Source organism: Podarcis raffonei, chromosome 8 (assembly GCF_027172205.1).
Source record: "Podarcis raffonei isolate rPodRaf1 chromosome 8, rPodRaf1.pri, whole genome shotgun sequence".
Classification (NCBI taxonomy): domain Eukaryota; kingdom Metazoa; phylum Chordata; class Lepidosauria; order Squamata; family Lacertidae; genus Podarcis; species Podarcis raffonei.
The window spans coordinates 22526583-22546956 of NC_070609.1; the positions used below are offsets into that span (position 1 = coordinate 22526583).

Sequence of the window (20374 nt, forward strand, 5' to 3'; positions counted from 1 at the left end):
GTTTGCGAGGGATAGACTGGCATCACACCATTTTCTTCTTACAAATACACAGATAGATTTTTGGGGTGGGGTATTCATGCGAGGAGGGAAATTACAGCAGAGACAGAAGTCCAAGGAAGGACTGTGGTTCAGCAGTGGAGCATCTGCTTGCACACAGAAAGTCCCAGGTTCATTCCCCAGCATGTCCAGGTAGGGCTGGGAGAGAATCATACCTGAATCCTGCCAAGTCAGTGTAGACAGTACTCAACTAGACGGACTGATGATCTGCCTTAGTATAGGGCAGCTTCCCATGTTCACACAGCACATGGTTAAAGGTAAAGGGACCCCTGACCATTACGTCCAGTCGTGGCCGACTCTGGGGTTGCGGCGCTCATCTCGCTTTATTGGCCGAGGGAGCCGGCGTACAGCCGGGTCATGTGGCTAGCATGACTAAGCCGCTTCTGGCGAACCAGAGCAGCGCATAGAAATGCTGTTTACCTTCCCATTGGAGCGGTACCTATTTATCTACTTGCACTTTTGTGCTTTCGAACTGCTAGGTTGGCAGGAGCTGGGACCGAGCAATGGGAGCTCACCCTGTCATGGGGATTCGAACCGCCAACCTTCTGATCAGCAAGCCCTAGGCACTGTGGTTTAATCCACAGCTCCACCCGCGCTATGTTATTCACCTAACAATATGTAGTGATGGCCACTAACCTGGTCAGATTTAAAATAGGATCAGACTCATTCACAGAGGAGAAAGCTATTAATGACTACTAGCCATGATGGCTAGGTTCTGCCGCACATGCTAGGAACTGCAAGTGAGGAGGGCACTTTTGCCCTCAGGTCTTGCTTCCGCAAGCTTCCCAGAGGCATCTGGTTGGCCACCGGGGGTGCCAACTTGACTAAAAGATTGTGGGGCCCAGGTAAGCCCCGCCCCGCATAAATCGACCACATGATGCAGTGCACACACACTATTTGAATAGGAATGCCCATCAACTTTGTGGGGGCCAGGCTCCCTCAAATATTTTATTGGGGGGCTCAAGCCCCCACAGCCCCTAGGAGTTGGCTCCTGTGTTGGCCACAGCAAGAACAGAATGCTGGGCTAGATGGACTTTGGATGTGATCTACCAGGGCTCTTATGTTCTGAATGTTTATGGTGAGGAATGGGAGATGGCTGGAGAAATGTTAAGATACCTTCCACCCAGAAATGTATTTTTGAGACTAAAAGGATTTCTCTATCTTGTTCCAAATGGAGTCTGTGGGCCAGACTGGACTTCAAGCTTGCAGAAGAGTACAGGGACAGGAGTCAAAGTTTAGACTCTCAAACAGCTCTGAATGGAGCAGGGGGAGAATTGCCTGCATATCTGCATCCAAGCAGAGAGCAAGCCTAAGGCCAGGCAAGATGTGACATTTGCCACATTTGCCACCTGTACCTGCACAGTTGAGTTTGCTTTCACAGTCAGCACAGGGGGATGCAAGTCAAACTGGGGGTGTCAAAGGGTGTAGGGTGGCTTTAATTCATGGGTACATGGCGTACATGGAGATGTCATTTAGTGGCACAAGGGGAAGGCACAAGGGTGCTTCAACAGAAGTAGTAGAGTGTGAAAAGAATCTAGGGGTCTTAGTGGATCACAAGCTTAACATGACTCAACAGCGTGATGTGGCAGCAAAAGAAGGCCATTGCTATTTTATGCTGTATCAACAGAAGCTTAGGGTCCCAATCAAGAGAAGTAGTAGCACCGCTGTATTCTGCCTTGGACAGACCACATCCCGAGTGTTGTGTCCTGCTCTGGGCTCCACAGTTTAAGAAGGATGTTGACAAGCTGGAATGTGTGCAGAAGAGGGCAACCAAGATGGTCAGGGGTCTGGAAACCAAGTCTTATGAGGAACGGTTGAAGGAGCTGGTTATGTTTAGCTTGGAAAAGAGGAGACTGAGAGCAGATATGACAGCCGTCTTCAAATATCTAAATGGATGTCATGTTGAAGATGGAGCAAGCTTGATTTCTCCTGTTCTGGATGGTAGGACTCGAACAAATGGATTCAAGCTATAAGAAAGGAGATTGTGACTAAACACCAGAAAAACTTCCTGACAGTAAGAGCTGTTCAACAGTGGAATGGACTCCCTCAGGAGGTGGTGGACTTTTCTTCCTTGGCATTTATGAAGCAGAGGTTGGATGGCCCTCTGTCCCTGATGCTTTAGCTCAGGTGTAGGCAAACTAAGGCCCAGGGGCCGGATGTGGCCCAATCGCATTCTAAATCCGGCCCACAGACGGTCCGGGAATCAGCGTGTTTTTACATGAGTAGAATGTGTGCTTTTATTTAAAATGCATCTCTGGGTTATTTGTGGGGCATAGGAATTTGTTCATTCCCCCCCCCCCAAAAAAAAAAATAGTCCGGCCCACCACATGGTCTGAGGGACGGTGGACCAGCCCACGGCTGAAAAAGGTTGCTGACCCTTGATTTAGCTGATATTTCTGCATTGCAAGAGGTTGGACTGGATGACCCTCGGGGTTCCTTCCAACTCTACAATTCTATAATTCTATAATTCTATGTTCCAATCCAAATCCCTCTCCCCATGCCTACTATTCATCATGGAAGAAAAGCTTTCCCATGTGTCACTAAATGACATCTGCATGCACCCTAGATAAGAGGAGAAGCTGTGTGTTCCACGGACTCCAGATCTCCTCTGAAAACTACTGTCCTCCTCCCACAGATCATTTATTTCCTTCTCTGTGAGCATGCAAACAGCACATCTTCCAGTTCACTTGCTTCTAGACCATGAATATTTTAGCACAACTGTAGTCTCTGCCAATCCCACTGGCTTTCCTGGTGGGTGGCTAGGTTAGAATGTTTTGAAGGGAGTGCAATGGGCTGGTCTGTTGACATTCAAGCGGTTCATTTCCTCTCTTTGTTTACAATGGCGAAAAAGCTACACCCCACAATGCTGTTAGGGTTTATGTAAGGTCAACTGAAATATCCCAAATCTAGCAATTCCTGTCTTTGCTGGCTATGATGATAAACCGAAAATGGATGCCTTTGTACTAATTAAATTGCTATTGTTTTATTTTATTTTTTAGAAAGGTGAAATATTAATGAAAAAAGTGCACACTGTGGTTAGGTGGTAGAAGATCAGCCTACTCTCAACATGACCCCCCCCTCGATTTATTTGCTGGACTACAGCTCCCATCACCCCTGACTATTGGTGATGCAGGCTAGGGCTGATGGGTGTTGGGGTCTAAAACACTTGGGAGAGCACCAGGTGAAGGAAAGGTGTTCTAAGCATACTGCTGATTTACTGTTTCTTCTGCATAGGAACATGATCTCTTTGGAAAGATGCTCTTCTGTTTGCACACTCCCCCCCTTCAATCTCTCTCTCTTTTCTTAACTACCTATGTGGACACAGTACAGTGGTTCCTTGGTTCCCAAACTTAATCCGTTCTGAAAGTCTGTTCCAAAACCAAAGTGTTCTAAAACCAAGGCATGCTTTCCCATAGAGAGTAATGCAAAATGGATTAATCCGTTCCAGACTTTTAAAAACAACCCCTAAAACATCAAATTAACATGAATTTTACTAACGAGGCCATTGATCCATAAAATGAAAGCAATAATCAATGTACTGTACTGTAAAATGAATATTGTAGATGATGAAAATAAAAATATTTTTTTTTCTTATGTGCAGTTATGATAGCCATTGTTCTAAAAACCAAGGTACCACTGTAATGTGACTTGATTTTGTGTTTGACATCCTCGAGAAAGCAGAATTGTCAGCTGTCACTCTCGCCTTTGTCGCTTCTAGGCTGAACTATTGGTACGCATCGTATGTGGGGCTACCACTGAAAAATGTTCAAGGGCCTTAATTCATGCAAAATAAGATTTCCAGCCTGATAAATAGTTGTATCTGCCTCTAGTGGGAGTAAATGTTCATCATTTAACTGCACAGAGTGAAGAACTATTTCCTTTCATCTGTCCTGAATCTTTCAACATTCAGCTTCATTGCATGGCCAAGAGTTATAGTGTTAAGAGAGGGAGAAAAGCATTTCTCTCCCCACTTTCTGTATGCCACGCGTGATTTTATACACGTCTACCGTGTCATCTCTCACTCACCTTTTAACTAAGCTAAAGTGTCCCAGACGCTGCAACCTTACCTCACAGGGGAGTCCCTCTATCCCCTTGATCATTTTGGTTGCCCTTTTCTGAAGGAACCATTCAAGCCAAGCAGAAGCACTCGAGGGCCATGCGGATAATGGCTGGCGAGGTGTATGGCCTCAGGAGAGGCTGTGTGACCTGGCAAGTGTCCCGAGGGGCAGATAGAGAGATCCAGAGGGTTTCATTTGGCCCCCTCGCCTGAGGTTTTACCTCCTCTGCACTAGTATACCTGAAGGAGCGTCTCCACCCCCATCATTCTGCCCGGACGCTGAGGTCCAGCGCCGAGGGCCTTCTGGCGGTTCCTTCATTGCAAGAAGCAAAGCTACAGGGAACCAGGCAGAGGGCCTTCTCGGTAGTGGCGCTTGCCCTGTGGAATGCCCTCCCATCAGATTTCAAAGAGATAAACAACTACCTGACATTCAGAAGACATCTTAAGGCAGCCCTGTTCAGGGAAGTTTTTAATGTATGACATATTAGTGTATTTTTGGTCTTTGTGGAAGCCGCCCAGAGTGGCTGGGGAAACCCAGCCAGATGGACGGGGTACAAATAATAAATTATTATTATTATTATTATTATTATTATTATTATTATTATTACTATTATTATTATTATTACTATTATTATAGTGCAAAGCCACCACTTTGTTGCAAATACAGTTCAAAAAATCCCAGCTGTAAAACTCAGCACCGTTCAACCAGCTGCAATTCAAAACAGCAGAAATCAATTATAAAAATCCTTCTGGAATTAAAAAAAGGAGAACTCATTTTCAAGGCATGTCTACAAGCCACCACCGTGATTTCTTCTCTCTGCTGGTTTCTCTCCCCCCAACTTTCTGCTTCCTCGGCATAAGCTGAGCATGCTCTCCTCTGAGGAGGAAGTTGGGATCTTGTTGCCACCATCCAGGTGGCTGACTGCTGATTTGACAATAGCGCTGACAGGACCCGGGAGGGGAACCTCGCTGCTTAAACATGGACTCCTTCCCACTTCCTCACAGCTCCATGTGCTAAATGGGTGACAGCTGGACTGCCCAGGCTTCTGCTTCTTCTGCAATCTCAGCAAAGCTACAGCTGGAAGCCACATGGCTGAATTTCACAGCACAGTGTTTAAAAGGGCATTATCCCCTGTTGTACGGTAAAACCCAAGCAGTGGTTTTTGCTGAAAGATTGGTGGCCATGCTATAAGCTCGATCCAGGGAGAGGAAGGGGAGCAGAAAGCCAGAGTGCTTTGTTTGGGCCCTTGGACGCACTGTAGGACTTAAGATGGAGGCAGCGATGCTTCTGAATACCAGTTGCTGGAAACCACAGGAGGGGAGAGTGTTCTTGTGCTCGGGTCCTGCTTCCTGGTTTCCCACAAGCATCTGGTTGGCCATTGTGAGAACAAGATTCTGGACTAGATGGGCCATTGGCTAGATCCAGCAGGGTTCTCCTTATGTTCTGAAGGCTCACTTCTATTGATGCTTGAGACGTGTGTTTTCAGGGCCTACCTTATTTCTGTTTAAACCATTTTTAATTGTTAATTGTTGTAACTGACCTGGACTCTGCTGATGAAGGGCAAGTAATAAATGTAATTGTTAACAACAACAGCGTTCTTCGGTACTGTTTTTCCGTTGTGACATTTTTCTTCTTTCTACAAACTCTGTGGTTTTACCTGCCTCCTGTTTTGTAATATACTAAAATGCCGTGTTAGAAACTGAGATATGAACCCTAGGAGCTAAATGGCACCTTAAACCTAGATAATGGGAGCAACAACGGAATGTCTAGGCACACTTTTTAAATAACAAGAATACAAAGCTGGAAATGAATGAACTTCAGCTAAAATCTCATGTTCATTTTTCACATGGTCTAGTCCTTCAACCGCCCGCCCCGCTAATATTCTTAAGAAGGTCTTTTCTCCAATCTTCAGAGAGTGGTTGGAAGTGGGGAGGCAGAAAAAGGCCCTTCTTTCCTTCCACTCTGCCATTTTAATCTGAAATCTTAGGCACAGCATTGTGCCCAGAGCTCAAAAACTGCTCGTGCTAATGACATTCCTTGTTGCAAAATGCTCCTAGAACAATGGGAGTTTCGTATGCTGCTAACATGGAATTTGTAAGCCACCAACTGACTGTCAAGACCAGGGGGATGGGATCTGTGGCTCTATAGAGATTAGAGCCCTCTAGTTCCCACCATCCTTAACCATTAATCATGCTGGCAGGGGGCTGATGGAAGTCAGGAGTCCTACAGCATCTGAGGACAACATGTTTCCACCCTTTTGGTAAGGCATGATGGCAGTTCCCATGTATGTTTCCTCTCTTGCTAAGTGGTGGAGCTTCTGCTTTGCACACAGAAGCTCCCCAGAGTCATTCATTGGCATCTCCAGGTAGGTCTGGGAGTGAGCCCCAGCCTGAAACCATGGAGAGCCACTGCCAGTCTGTGTAGACAGTGCTTAACTAGATGGACCAATGGTCTAGCTCAATATAAGACAGCTTGCCTACGCCCCTGGGCTCCAAAATTACTGCCTCCAAAATTACTGCCCATGCTGACTCTTCTTCTCTGCACACGTTGCTGCACTGGAAAGTATTAAGTCTGTTTTTCTTGATGTTTGATCCCAGGCCCAGCACTGGCGGAATGAAAATTATGAGCGGCCCATTGACCTGGAAGGCTCTGGAGATGATGACTCCTTTGAGGATGAAGAAATTGATGAAATCGAGGAACTCTACTCAGGCTCTGGCTCAGGATGTGAGTACATATTTAAGACCCTTAAAAGGAGGGACGTCGCCCTGCTGAGTGTGGCTGGATAGAAGACATCACTCTTCCTCCTCCATTTATATTGGTGGCAGAGTTATTATGGAAAATTTGTCGGGGGGTTTTGGTGGTGGTGGTGGGGAGAAAAAAGCCCAGAGGTTGAATGTAATTTTTTTGGAATTCAGAAGCAGACAGCTGGTTAGCCTTCCAGAAGCAAACATGGTAAAGAACATTGAATGCATTTATTCTCCTCATCCTACTGAATGTCTGGTTCATTCATTTAAAATGCTTATAGGCTTACTTTTAAAGGCCAAAAACCCTATTAAGGTAACCTGCAAATAAAACAGTGGCGGGAAGCCTCAAGCACAGTGTGGATAAAATTATTAATGGGGAGGACCATTAGCTCAGTGGTAAGACACATGCTTTGCATCCAGAAGGCCCCAGGTTCAATCCTTGGCACCTCCAGGTAGGGCTGAAACAGAATCCAGCCTGGATCCCTGGAGATTCAGTCAGTGTAGGAATCCCTGGAGATTTAGTCAGTGTAGGAAACACTCATCTAGATGGCGGATTTTGTAGACAGCAGCTTCCTGTGTCCCTACAGTGACTCTGAACAGTCAGATCCTAACCTTTGCTTCCCTTACAGATTTTGAGCAGGATTCTGGGATCAAGACCATTGTGCGGCTCAACACAGATGCACCCCTCACCCTACCTACAACTTCCCCCGTGTTGCCCGCCACCTCTGTGCAGCCAGTAGCCACCCCCTTTGCACCATTCCCTGCGGAGGAAGCCACCTCTGATCCAGTAACGAGCAGCCTCTACATCCCCAGGGTGACCGAAGCACCGGCGGTCACCATCCGGAAAGCGCTTGGTACCACTGCTAGCACCGCAGCCCTTGATGCCTCTGCTACCGCTAGTACTATTGCTACCACCACCACCACAACTGCTGCCACCACCACCTCTGCTACGATGCCCATGTCCAAGCCAACGACTGTCCTGAGAGTCCTGCCCCCCTTTATCACCATTGTAGCCACGACGCAGTCGATCACACTTGAAACGCCAACCACGGCCACCGAAGTTGCCAGGACGGAACTGAACACAGCTCCGCTGGTGACCACCGGCGTGACGAAGAGCAGGGCTGTGCCAAAGCCAAGTACTTCTCGGGAGCCAGACCGCAGTGAGAGGACTACCACACTGCCCCAACCCTCAAGTTCTACAGCAACTACAGAACCAGTCCAGGTATGGCTTGTTGTTCTTGTGATTTATTAACTTAAGTAAAGGGATGTCCCATGGAAGAGGGAGCAAGCTTCAAATTAGAAGAAAGGGATTCTGACTGAACATCAGGAAGAACTTTCTGATGGTAAGAGTTGTTTGACAGTGGAACAGAAAGTGGTGGACTCTCCTTCCTTGGAGGTTTTTAATCAGAGGTTGGATAGCCCTCTATCATGGATGCTGTAGTTGATATTCCTTTGGATTAGATGACCCTTGGGATCCCTTCCAACTCTACCATTCTATGATTCTATGAACATAAAATACAAAATGCAAACAAAGCAACAAACACACACACACACACACACACACACACACACACATAACACCAAAGTTACAAAACATAGGAGCAGCACAGAGGTATTTTCCCACAGAAATAGAAAATAGAGAACGAATAATGCAGAAAAATAAAAGCAGTAGAACGCATCATGGAAGTCAAACTGCACAATTTGGTGGGGGGAGAGAGTTTTCTGAATTTATCACACACCAAACAACACAGAAAGGTTTTGGGTCTTCCTTATGCTTAGAAATACGTAATTTGTGAGTTATTTTCTTGACAGTAGCCATAGTCCACATATTCTCATGCCAAAATGAGAGGCTTAAGCCCTTTGATTTATGGGCCATAGAAGTTATTGCTGCAGTCAGCATCCGCATAAGGAGTTCCTTAGATCAGAAACTTGCCGTTTGATCATCCCTCAGGTTCAAAAGGGCAAGTTGCAAGGAGGCAATAGATGGGGGCGTTTAATTCCCCCCCCTGAAACTTTGTCAAAGTGCACAAGCAGAGTAAAAATTTCCACATTAAATCATAAGAAGATCTAAAAATATACAAAAATTTAATATAAATAACGGCAACCATTCCCCCTCCCCAAAGCCCTTAAGCAATACTCCATCCCAAGAGTCTGTTCAGCAGCCTTGGTGTTTAGCTGGAGTCAGTCAGGGCCTCACCCTCCCAGGCCAGGTGGAAAAAGGCATTCAGGACAGGGAGCAGGGCTAAACAGCACAAGGTGCAGACAGTCTGTAATTGGTTCTTCTCATCTTATGTTTATTTAAATGTTTGAATAAAGTTAAAGGAAGTTGCAGGATGGTGGGGGCAAATGGGTTCAGGGCAGCAGTCCTGGTAAGTGACTTTTCCCTCTGCATGTCATTTTCCTGACAAAATCTCTTCCCTAAAAATGATCCTAGCCTTGTTGGGGAGGGAAGACTGGCACTGCCTTTTAAAATTTTAATCCGGAAGAGCTTGGGGTTGTAATATTAACCAGGAAAATGGCATGGTGGGAGGGGTTCAGCAAACACTGCACACGTGTATTAGGGCTGCCACCTGAATTGTAAACCAGTTGACTAAATTTGCAGAGAAGTATAAATAATGGTTCTTGAAAGGGGGAGAAGTACACTTCTTTGTTTTAAGAACAAGCCGGCATTGTTAATTTCAAATATCAGCTTTTGTTGCACATCAGACTTTAACCCTGGTTGATGTAAATTGTGGGAGTAAATTGACGGATTTGGGGGCGGCATAATGTTTGCGATTCTTTCCTGCCCTTTTCGTGGGGGAACAGAAGCGCACATGTGCAGAAGGGATGGGGGAGTAGCAATGCCCAATGATGTTCATTGTTGTGTCACACCACGCCCACTGGTGTGAATGAAACTGAGTGTGTCATGCCCGCATGCCAGTCAAAAAGGCACACTTCCATAGCTCAACAGGTCCTGCATTCTGTAAAGAACATTAGAAAACAGCCAGAAGCCCTAGCGTTATAATCGGGAAAACTAATGTAACATTCCTCCTGTTTGAACACATCCTTAGTCATGCTCATTCATTTCAGTGGGTCTAGCATTGGATACAACCCAAGGTTCTTTTCTGAAGGGTTGTGGATGATGCTGTTTTCCCTACCTTCCACTGAGAGCACAGCACCTTTTTATTCCAGTTGATTTGGTTTCTTAACACCTTCTCTGTGCCCTCTACACTCTTGAGGGCCAAGTTTGAGGCTCGACCGTGGAGATAGAAATAGCAGTGGGAGAATGGCAGAGTAAGTGATTAGGTTAATTTGATTTTTTTAAAAATGCAGACATATAGTGTGAGATCTGCTGTCACCATCAAATAGTTCCAGCATTAGAAACCAACCAACCAGCCAACCCCAAAACAACAGATCCCAGTTAAAAGCTGCTGAAGCTTGAAAAGAATAAAACCTTTGTCACCTGGAATCTTGAAGTAGGTGCTAGATAAGGATGTCTGGTGAGGAAATTTGAAAATTATGGAGTGGCACAATTGAAAAGGCCTATCCTATGCCTAGATGGAAGTGCACAGATCAGAGAATCCAATAAGTGATTCCTAGGAACAGAAACGGGGACGCGGGTGGTGCTGTGGGTTAAACCACTGAGCCTAGGACTTGCCGATGAGAAGGTTGGCGGTTCGAATCCCCGCGACGGGTTGAGATCCCGTTGCTTGGTCCCAGCTCCTGCCAACCTAGCAGTTCGAAAGCACGGCAAAGTGCAAGTAGATAAATAGGGACCGCTCTGGCAGGAAGGTAAATGGCATTTCCGTGCGCTGCTTTGGTTCGCCAGATTTGGTTTGCCAGATTTGGTTTGCTAGCCACATGACCCGGAAAAACTGTCTGCGGACAAACGCTGGCTCCCTCACCCAGTAAAGCGAGATGAGCACCGCAACCCCAGAGCCGGCCATGACTGGACCTAATGGTCAGGGGTCCCTTTACCTTTACCTTTAGGAACAGAAAGAGGGCCAGCCCAATACATTTTCCTCTCTGAAGCAAAGGGCAGGAGAAGAAAACAAGAGCTTGCCAGATCAGGTCTGTGGCCCATCTAATCCAGCTTCCTGTTCTCACAGTGGCTAACAAGATGCCTATGGGAAGCCAGCAAGCAGGAACTGAGTTCAACACCACTTGCCTCACCTGCAATTCCCAGCAAGTGGTATTCAGATGGCCACTGCCTCCAACTATGGAGCAGAATATAGACATCACAACTAGTAGCCTTATCCTCCATGATTTCCACTAATACTCTTTTAAAGTGGCCATTGCCGCCTCTTGTGGGAGTGAATTCTATAGCTGACCTACAAAGGACTTTCTTTTGCTTGTCCTGAATCTTCCGTCATTCATTTCTTTGGATGTCCACGAGTTTAGATTTGTAACCTGCTCTGCGGCCTGGTAGTGAAGTTCAGTTAATACTAATAACAGATCCGGGTTTGCCAAACCGTTTTTGACCCATGGGCAGATCTGCAAGTTGGAAAAACTTATAGGTGCCACACACCCACTGCAACCAAGCAAGCGCTGCTCCCTATTCTGTGAGTGGCAATAGAATGCCTATCTTAAGCCTTATTTCACCAGGGAAAATGAACCTTGTAGACATCAGGGAAGGTTGCTTTGGCCACATCTGCACTCACAGGCACCATGCTGGTGTGTGTCCTGCTTCTAATATGTAAGGGATGCGGGTGGCACTGTGGTCTAAAGCACTGAGCCTCTTGGGCTTGTTGATCAGAAGGTCAGCAGTTCAAATCCCCACAATGGGTTGAGCTCCCGTTGCTCTGTCCCAGCTCCTGCCAACCTAGCAGTTTGAAAGCACGCCAGTGAAAGTAGATAAAAAGGTACCGCTGTGGGGGGGGAAGGTAAACGGCTTTTCCGTGCGCTCTGGTTTCCGTCACAGTGTCCCGTTGCGCCAGAAGCGGTTTAGTCATGCTGACCACATGACCCAGAAATCTGTCTGTGGACTAACACCAGCTCCCTTGGCCTGAAAGCGAGATGAGCGCCGCAACCCCATAGTCGCCTTTGCCTGGACTTAACCATCCAGGCATCCTTCACCTTTACCTTTACCTCAATAGTAATGTGTATTACTTGACTTGTTTGTGGTAAGCCAGCTCTGCTGTGTTTGGAGTCCTCCTTCTTAGTCTACTTCTTTTCAGTCAGGCTGGACTTCTTCCCCAAAGTCATGCCACCAGTTGGCTGCTGGGCTGCAGCTGTGATTCCAGCATTGTGACTGTAACATTTAGAGGAGGGCAGGAGATGAGAAATAACCCTGATCTATGGCTAGAGGGCTGTGACTCAGGAGTAGAGCACCTGCTCTTCATCTACTGAGATTCCTGCATTGCAGGGGGTTGGACTAGATGACCCTGGGGGTCTCTTCCAGCTCTATGATTCATATAATATCTGAAGCTCTGGAGAGCTGCTGCCAGTCAGTGTAGACAATGCTGAGGTAGATGGACCAGTGGTCTGACTCAGCGCATGGCAGCTTTCTTTGCTGTGCTGGTTTTTGGGTGGATCTTCTGGGTTTTAAAGCCCTCCCGGTGCGTAGCACATTATCCTCTTTCTAACAATCTGGCAGTTAGAGACACAACAGGTGCCGCAGAGAAATCTAATCCTTCTCTTTGTCTGGGCTCCCAATCTGCAAAATAGGGATGACGGCATTTCTTTGCTCTTGTTAAATATGAAGAAAGAGGCTATTTTGGTTGGTCGTGGCTGGGATGTATTGTGGCAAAGCACAAAGAATCCCAGGAGCCGGATTGAAAGTGCTGGGTGTGGTTTTGTTATTTCGCTGATTATCATTTTGTCCAGACTTTGCTCCCGAGAAGCTCACAGAGGGTCATATGGCGCTGCAGTTTTGTCCTCACAGCAGCCCTGTGAGGTAGGCTATGTGGTCCAGGGCCATTCAGCCTGCTTTATGGCTCAGTGGGGATTTCAGCCTGGCTCTCTCCACTCCTGGTCTAGCCCTCTTGCCGCTACATCCATGGTGGGGATGTTGCTGGACTTCCAAGTCCCATCAGCCCCAACCAGAAAGACAAATGGTCCAGGATCGTGGGAGTTGTTGTCCAACAACATTTGGAGGGTCAGTTGTTCCCCACCCTCTACACTACAACACCCTAGCTTACACACATGTACTTGACACAAAAGGGTGTGGATTTTCACACCCACCAACCCACCCACATCCACCCACCACCATAGATTCTTTGGGGACAGCTGTAGAAAGCTCTCCTAGTGCTTTCTTTACTAAACTTTATTATTATTATTTTTATTAAAAAAACAGCCAATAATAAACTTGAAACATTGTTCCTGGCAAATGGAGGCAGTATCACCTCCATGATTTTCAGAAGGGATGAGCAGACTGCGGGGAAGAATCGTGGCTGGCCTGCCTTTCCAAAAAAGGAGTGGATCCACAGCAGATGTGGCACATGACTCACACGAGCCTTATCTTAACCCTTAGTGCCATTTCCCATGCATACATTCATAATATTATTATTAATTGTTGTTGGACTCCATTTCCCATCAGCCCCAGTTAGCATGGCTGTTGGCCACAGATGATGGGATTTGTAGTCCAGCAACATCTGGAGGGCTTCCTACCCCAATCTTACATGGAGGCAGGCGTGCCTACTCTAGGGGGCAGAGGCATCTTCAGCCCCCTCTATATTCTTTATCAGGGGGCTCCACCCCACCCCCCAAATATTGAGGGGGTGGAAGAGGCCAAACTGCTGAGCCGAGCGCAGCATCAAATGCAGGTTCTTTCTGAGCGCGCATGAGAAGAACTATGGCCATTGAAGCTGTGTGGCATTGGGCAAGGCCTCCTCACGACGACACGCCTCCTCCCAGTGAAAAGCGCATTGCTTGTGTGACATCACAGGTGCGCAATGCGTGTCGTGCATGCAATGTCGCAGCTGTGCACTGCATGCCATGTGTGTGACATTGCACCCACCACTGAGCCCCCAGTCTTTGGCTCGAGGTGGTTCCTCTGCACAGAAGCATCTTCCTTCCTTCCTTCCTTCCTTCCTTCCTTCCTTCCTATGTTTCCAAAAATCTATTTGTTAAAATGCTACTCTTGCTTTGAAATAGCCTGTCTCCTGTACCTGAGATAGCTGATTCCTTCAGGGTTAACTTTTCTTGGGTCATTATGTTCACAGGACAACTTCTCTCTCTCTCTCTCTCTCTCTCTCTCTCTCTCTCTCTCTCATCAGATGCCCTGGATTCCTGACATGCAAAGCTTTATTTCAGGGGTGGGTGTGTCCAGAAGCCATTAGTCTCTGCCTCCCCCTGCCGGCCAATGTCTGTAACAGGCAGTTCCACACCATTCAAAAAATGCTCCCTGTGAAGATCCCTCAACTTTGCCTCTTCTTATTTGCCCAGGATAATAATAAATCAGAAGAGCATGAGAGCGGCTTTGAGAGAGGATTCCAACCAGTTTTCTCATAAAAGTGCAGAGTCTGACTCAGAAAAAGCAGTGTGGGTGGTAGAATCTTCTTATGTTAAAGAACCACTGAATGATGAGGCTTGAAGGTGAAGTTACTATTTCAAAAAAGTTTTCTAATTCATTCTCTGTCGTTTTTGGGGTTGTTCCTACATAAAGATGCCTATTGAATTGGCCTCTGCTAGATCCTGCCCTAGATTTTGCGGTTTCATGTAAGAGGAATGCCAAACAGGAAGCCTGCTTCTTCTGAGTCATACCATTGTGGCTGTCCAGGATTTCTGACAGTGTCTTTCCTAGCCCAAGCTAGAGATGCTAGGGCCTGAGCCTGAGACCCTCTGCATTCAAACAGATTCTTCCCCACAGATCTATGCTCCTTTCCCTATTACTTCTGCCTCAGCCAGTGTGGTGTAGTGGTTAAGAGCGGTGGACTCGTAATCTGGTGAACCGGGTTTGCTTCTCCGCTCCTCCACATGCAGCTGCTGGGTGACCTTGGGCTAGTCACACTTCTTTGAAGTCTCTCAGCCCCACTCACCTCACAGAGTGTTTGTTGTGGGGGAGGAAGGGAAAGGAGAATGTTATCCACTTTGAGACTCCTTTGGGTAGTGATAAAGCGGGATATCAAATCCAAACTCTTCTTCTTCTCTTCTTCTTATGAAGACCTCTTTTGACCCAGACTTTCCCTGACCCACCAGATTGCAACCTGTTCTATGTGCACGGATCCTTCCTATCTCATTTTATTTGCTTTTGTATGTTTTTATACCATGGCTTTTATGCTCTTAGGTTCTTTTAACGGATATTGTGCTTCTATTGTATGTAGTGTACACTGCTTAGACATCATTAAACGAAATATTCAGTGGTTTGGAAATGCTTCTAAATAATCAATAAGCAAACAAATTTCAGATTTATTAATAAGGCAACCAAGTACAGATTGTAGCCAAGCAGAAACATATTATCATAAGCCAGGTATAGGCAAACATCTGGCTGGGTTTCCCCAGACACTCTGGGGGGCTTCCAACAATATATTAAAATACAATAATCTATTAAACATTAAAAGCTTCCCTAAACAGGGCTGCCTTCAGATGTCTTCTAAAAGTCAGATAGTTGTTTATTTCTTTGACATCTGGTGGGAGGGCATTCCACAGGGCGGGTGCCACTACTGAGAAGGCCCTCTGCCTGGTTCCCTGTAACTTGGCTTCTCGCAGTGAGGGACCTGCCAGAAGGCCCTCAGCGCTGGACCTCAGTGTCTGGGCAGAAAGATGGGGTTGGAGACGCTCCTTCAGGTACACAGGGCCGAGGCCATTTAGGGCTTTAAAGGTCAACACCAACACTTTGAATTGTGCCTCGGAAACGTACTGGGAGCCAATGTAGGTTTTTCAAGACTGGTGTTATGTGGTCTAGGCGGCCATGCCCAGTCACCAGTCTAGCTGCCGCATTCTGGATTAGTTGTAGTTTCCAGGTCACCTTGAAAGGCAGCCCCACATAGAGCTCATTGCAGTAGTCCAAGCGAGAGATAACTCATGGGAGATGGAGTCCAGCAGCATCTGGAGGACCTTTGTCTCCCCATTCCTGCCATAGATGCGTCTTCTTGCTCCATGAAGGCAACGGAGCATCCCTTCTTTCCTCTCTCAGTCCTCTCTGTTCTCTCTCGCAGGGAGAGCCTCTGGATGCGACCCCTTCCACGTCAATGAATAACGAACTGGAAGTTCCTGTCAGCGGGGACTTTGAAATCCGTGAGGAGGAGGAGGTGGCAGCTCAGACGGAGCTCAGCAATGAAGTGGTTGCCCTGGTTACCCCAGCAGCCGGGCCGGTGCTGAGGAAGAATGCTGAGCCGGGGCTTGTAGACAATACAATAGAATCCGGGAACTCGGCTGCGCAGCTCCCCCAGAAAAACATCCTGGAAAGGAAAGAGGTACTCATAGGTAGGTACTTATTCTGAGGTAAAATGGGTGTTGTAAATCAGGCCTGGGAAACTTTTGGCCCTCCAGATGTTACTGAACTACAGCTCCCATCGTCCCCAACAAGCATGGTCAATGGGCAAGGATGATGGGTGTTATAGTCCAGCAAAATCTGGAGGACCAAAGGTTTCCCATACCTGTTTAAAATGGCTTTATAATTACATTTTACTGATTCTGCCTTGGTATGCATATATATATATATATATATATATATATATATATATATATATACACACACACACACACATATACATATATATATATTCTTTGAGCAGAGGTTTTTGGTTTTTTAAAGCCGGTTAGTTGTCTTTTGATGCTTTCTATCCCACCTATGGGACACAGGTGGCGCTGTGGGTTAAACAACAGAACCTAGGACTTGCCAATCATAAGGTCAGCGGTTCGAATCCCCGTGACGGGGTGAGCTCCCGTTGCTTGGTCCCTGCTCCTGCCAACCTAGCAGTTTGAAAGCACGTCAAAGTGCAAGTAGATAAATAGGTACCACTCTGGCGGGAAGGTAAATGGCGTTTCCGTGTGCTGCTCTGGTTCGCCAGAAGCAGCTTAGTCATGCTGGCCACATGACCCGGAAGCTGTACGCCGGCTCCCTCGGCCAATAAAGCGAGATGAGCGCCGCAACCCCAGAGTCGGTCATGACTGGACCTAATGGCCAGGGGTCCCTTTACCTTTTGATTCCACCTTTATGCCATGGTGGAACCCAAGACAATGTAGATGTGGTTTCCTGGTGGTCAGTCAAATAAGTACTGAGCAGACCCAGACCTGTTTAGCTTCAGCAAGTTGGTGGCCCCATGTTCCTTCAGACCATATGTCTGACCATATGCCCACCACGTGTCCCCAATTGCTTGCTTGATTACCAATTCATTATTTGGCTTTTTTCAATTCGGTCTTTTGGATGACAAAATGAAGAATGTTAAGAAGAGCCTTGCTGGGTGAGTTCATATGGCCTTTCCAGTCTAGCATTCTGTTCCCTGCAGCAGCCAATCAGATTCTTCTCAGAAGCCCAAAAGCAGGGCATAAAGGCAATAGCCCTTCCTCACTGTTTGCAACCCCCTGCACTGCTTCCAATTGCATTTTGTGTGTGTGTGTGCAATTGGAATGAAGGGGTTGTCATGCTGCCACTGGACTTGAAGGTTCCATTTAACAGCCACAGCTAATAGCAGCTAATAGGTATCTTCCCCTCCATAGGTTTCTTTACAATCTAGTCTATGACTGCATTCATAGGACAGTTTATTTTGTTTCCCTGACATTTCCTGAACTGTTAATTTTTGCATTGTAGTTGAGCTTTCCAGAGACATAAAAACCACTTCTGGAAATATGGTGAAATATAACAAAACTTTAGCACTCATTTCCAAGTTAATAACTTCCGGGGGGTGGGGTGGGGGGCAAACAAACCATTCATCCAAAAAAATCACAGGAGTAAAGGTACAGAATTTGGGGTGGTATACTGGTCTATAGGACTTCTCTGTTGTTTTCACGGGGGAACAGAAACACGCATATGTGGCAAAGAAGGGTGAGTGGCAAATGAAATTTAGTGTGACATGCTGGTATATCGATAAAAAAACCACCGTTCCATAACAGGTACTGCAGGGAAAAGGAACACTGGAAGTGTCAGCAATTAGGATCAGCAAAAGTAAAGCAATATTTCCCACATCTGAATATAACTTACAAATACAGTAGAGAGGGCTTTGACATGCTAGAATGGATTGTACCACTACTGATTGCAGTATATGTGTGTGTACTGCCACTTTAAATGCTCCTCCCCTGTCCACTTTTTTTAAAACAAAACAAAACACTCTCCATGTAAATAGAAAATAGCATGCAGTAGGTGGTCTCAAATTCACCAAGAATCAAGGTATACCAGGGGAGCATTCTGGAATAGGACTCCCACTTCCCCCCCCGAAATGGTGCTGCCTTAGATAGTGAGGGACCATACTGCTCGGTGTGTGAATATTCACACAGAAGGTTCCCCATTCAATCCCAGCCAATTCCAGTTTTGAAAAAGGACTGTAAATGTTACCTTTGTAGTTTCTACACCCACCCACACCCATCTCCATCCTGCTATCCAGGCAAGCGAGAGAGTAATGGTCCACGTTCAAGGACGCATTTCATTTCAACCCGACAAAAGGGCCCAAGGAGCGTACAAAACAAGGCTGGTGAGGAGTGTGGCCCTGGGGGAGGAGGGGCATGGCCTCAGGAGAGTCTGAGCTTCCTGACCTGAGCTGCTCCACCCCTGTCCTGGAGGAGGAGGGGCACATCCTTCTGAGATATTACTGACTCTGCATCTTTTGCTGTCTTCTTTACAGCCGTGATTGTGGGCGGGGTCGTTGGAGCTCTCTTTGCTGCCTTCCTGGTGATGCTGCTAATCTACCGGATGAAAAAGAAGGACGAGGGGAGCTATACCTTGGAGGAGCCAAAGCAGGCGAGTGTCACGTACCAAAAACCCGACAAGCAGGAGGAATTCTATGCATAAATCAGTGCCTCGCCACCTCTTTTTCTGTCCCGATGCCGTCCTTTTTTTAAGAAACAGAAACAAAAAACAAAAAAAATCTGTCTTATTATTCACCCAGCCTCTTTTCTCTCTCTTTCTAATCAAGTCTGTGAATTTTAACAAAGAAGCCTAGAAGAAACCGACGGTTTTTTTAAAAAAAGTATCATGTATGTTATTTGCTTTTAAAAAGGAAAGGGGAAGGTTGAATCAGAAAGCATCAGAGTGTGGAGCAAACAGTGAACTCCTGGCTGGATGAACGCTTGAGTTAGCACCTCTGCCAGGAACGGTCTCGATTCACACCTCCCTCAGGTCTAGAGCCTTGACTTCTTTTGTTTCGAATGAGGTGGTCCCTTTTGGTTTCTGGCACTTTGCAGCACTCTTCAAGGCGAGATCTTTTTTGACTCACTGACTCCGCTCAACTACAAGTGCAAGGAGACACAACATCTGATCATCCGGGCTGCTCACAGCTCCCTCCTGCAATCGGTCAGTTGCGATGGACATTTTAATTGCTTCATTGGAGATCTCACATGGTCCACAGAGAGCACCTTTTCCCAGCTGTGCATTGTTTCCTTGCTGAGAGCACCTCCCTTCCTCCCATTCCCACTCACAACCACCACTTTGAAACTATCTCCCTACAGAAGGACCATTCTAGGCTTGCAGAGGTTTCCGGTTAAACCTTATGCCCAGATTCATTCAGCTGGCTTTCACTGTGACCTTGAAGACTCAACTTGCATGGTATTGCAAGCTCAGGCAGATGACCAAGAAACACTTTTCTAAGACATTATTTGTGGGAAAACAGGGATACGTGTGGAAAAGGCAAGCTTTTTTCTGAAGTCTGTAGGAAATAGATAATGTGTCACACTTCTCAACCAGTGGTGTGGGTCCTTTCCTTCTTTATAAGGGTATGGGGGAATATGGGGGAAGGGAGAAGGACAACATGAGTCCATGATCTGCTGCAGCAGATCTTTGGTTCCATATAACTCTGTAAATAAATGGAAGTGGTAAAAAGTTAATAAACACCAGTGCTCAACTGTTGGGGTGAAACCTGCATCTCCAAAGCAGGAATTTGTAGGTCAGCATCAAACTGGGGAGTGTAACATTTCACCCAAACCTTCCCTGTTAAAGCAGATGTCACATTTTCACTGGCAACGTAGGCGAGGGAATAGTGCCAACCCACAGATTGGCAGATGACCTATGGCCCAAATGCCACAGAGGGACCAAATGGATAAATTGGCGATTGAACTGTATGCAATAAAAATGAAGGCAAGTAAAGACGAATGTTCACTCTTACATATCAGAAAGCTAAGGGTACTAAAAAATAAATAATAAAAAAACCAATATGGGCAGGGAAAATGCAATTGAAAACCACCAATGGGTGATAAGGGTGTTGCAAGGTGCCAATATATATTGGCAAATGCCCAAATTGCATTGACTGAATGCTGTATACACACCTTGGCTGGAGCAGCAGCCAGATGGTCACAGTTCAGAGATATATAAGTAAACAGAGGAAGATTCAGAGTTGAGCCACAAAGTTGCTACTGAGCTTGGCACATTGGATATACAAAAGAAAGCTGGGAACTCTTGTTTAACTTTTCAAAAAGCAGGCTGGCAAAACCAGTAAAGGAAGTAGC

General features: G+C 46.4%; 1 protein-coding gene across 1 annotated transcript in view; it reads left to right on the forward strand.

Moving 5' to 3' along the window:
• Positions 1 to 20066, forward strand: part of SDC3 (syndecan 3) — a 113652-nt gene extending 93586 nt beyond the window's left edge. Inside the window, exons 2-5 of the mRNA XM_053398506.1 lie at positions 6713 to 6839; positions 7489 to 8081; positions 15937 to 16204; positions 18559 to 20066. Of these exons, the coding sequence (XP_053254481.1) occupies positions 6713 to 6839; positions 7489 to 8081; positions 15937 to 16204; positions 18559 to 18725 (1155 nt within the window). The 3' untranslated portion in view covers positions 18726 to 20066. The remainder of the gene's footprint in view (positions 1 to 6712; positions 6840 to 7488; positions 8082 to 15936; positions 16205 to 18558) is intronic.
• The last annotated feature ends 308 nt before the right edge of the window (positions 20067 to 20374 follow it).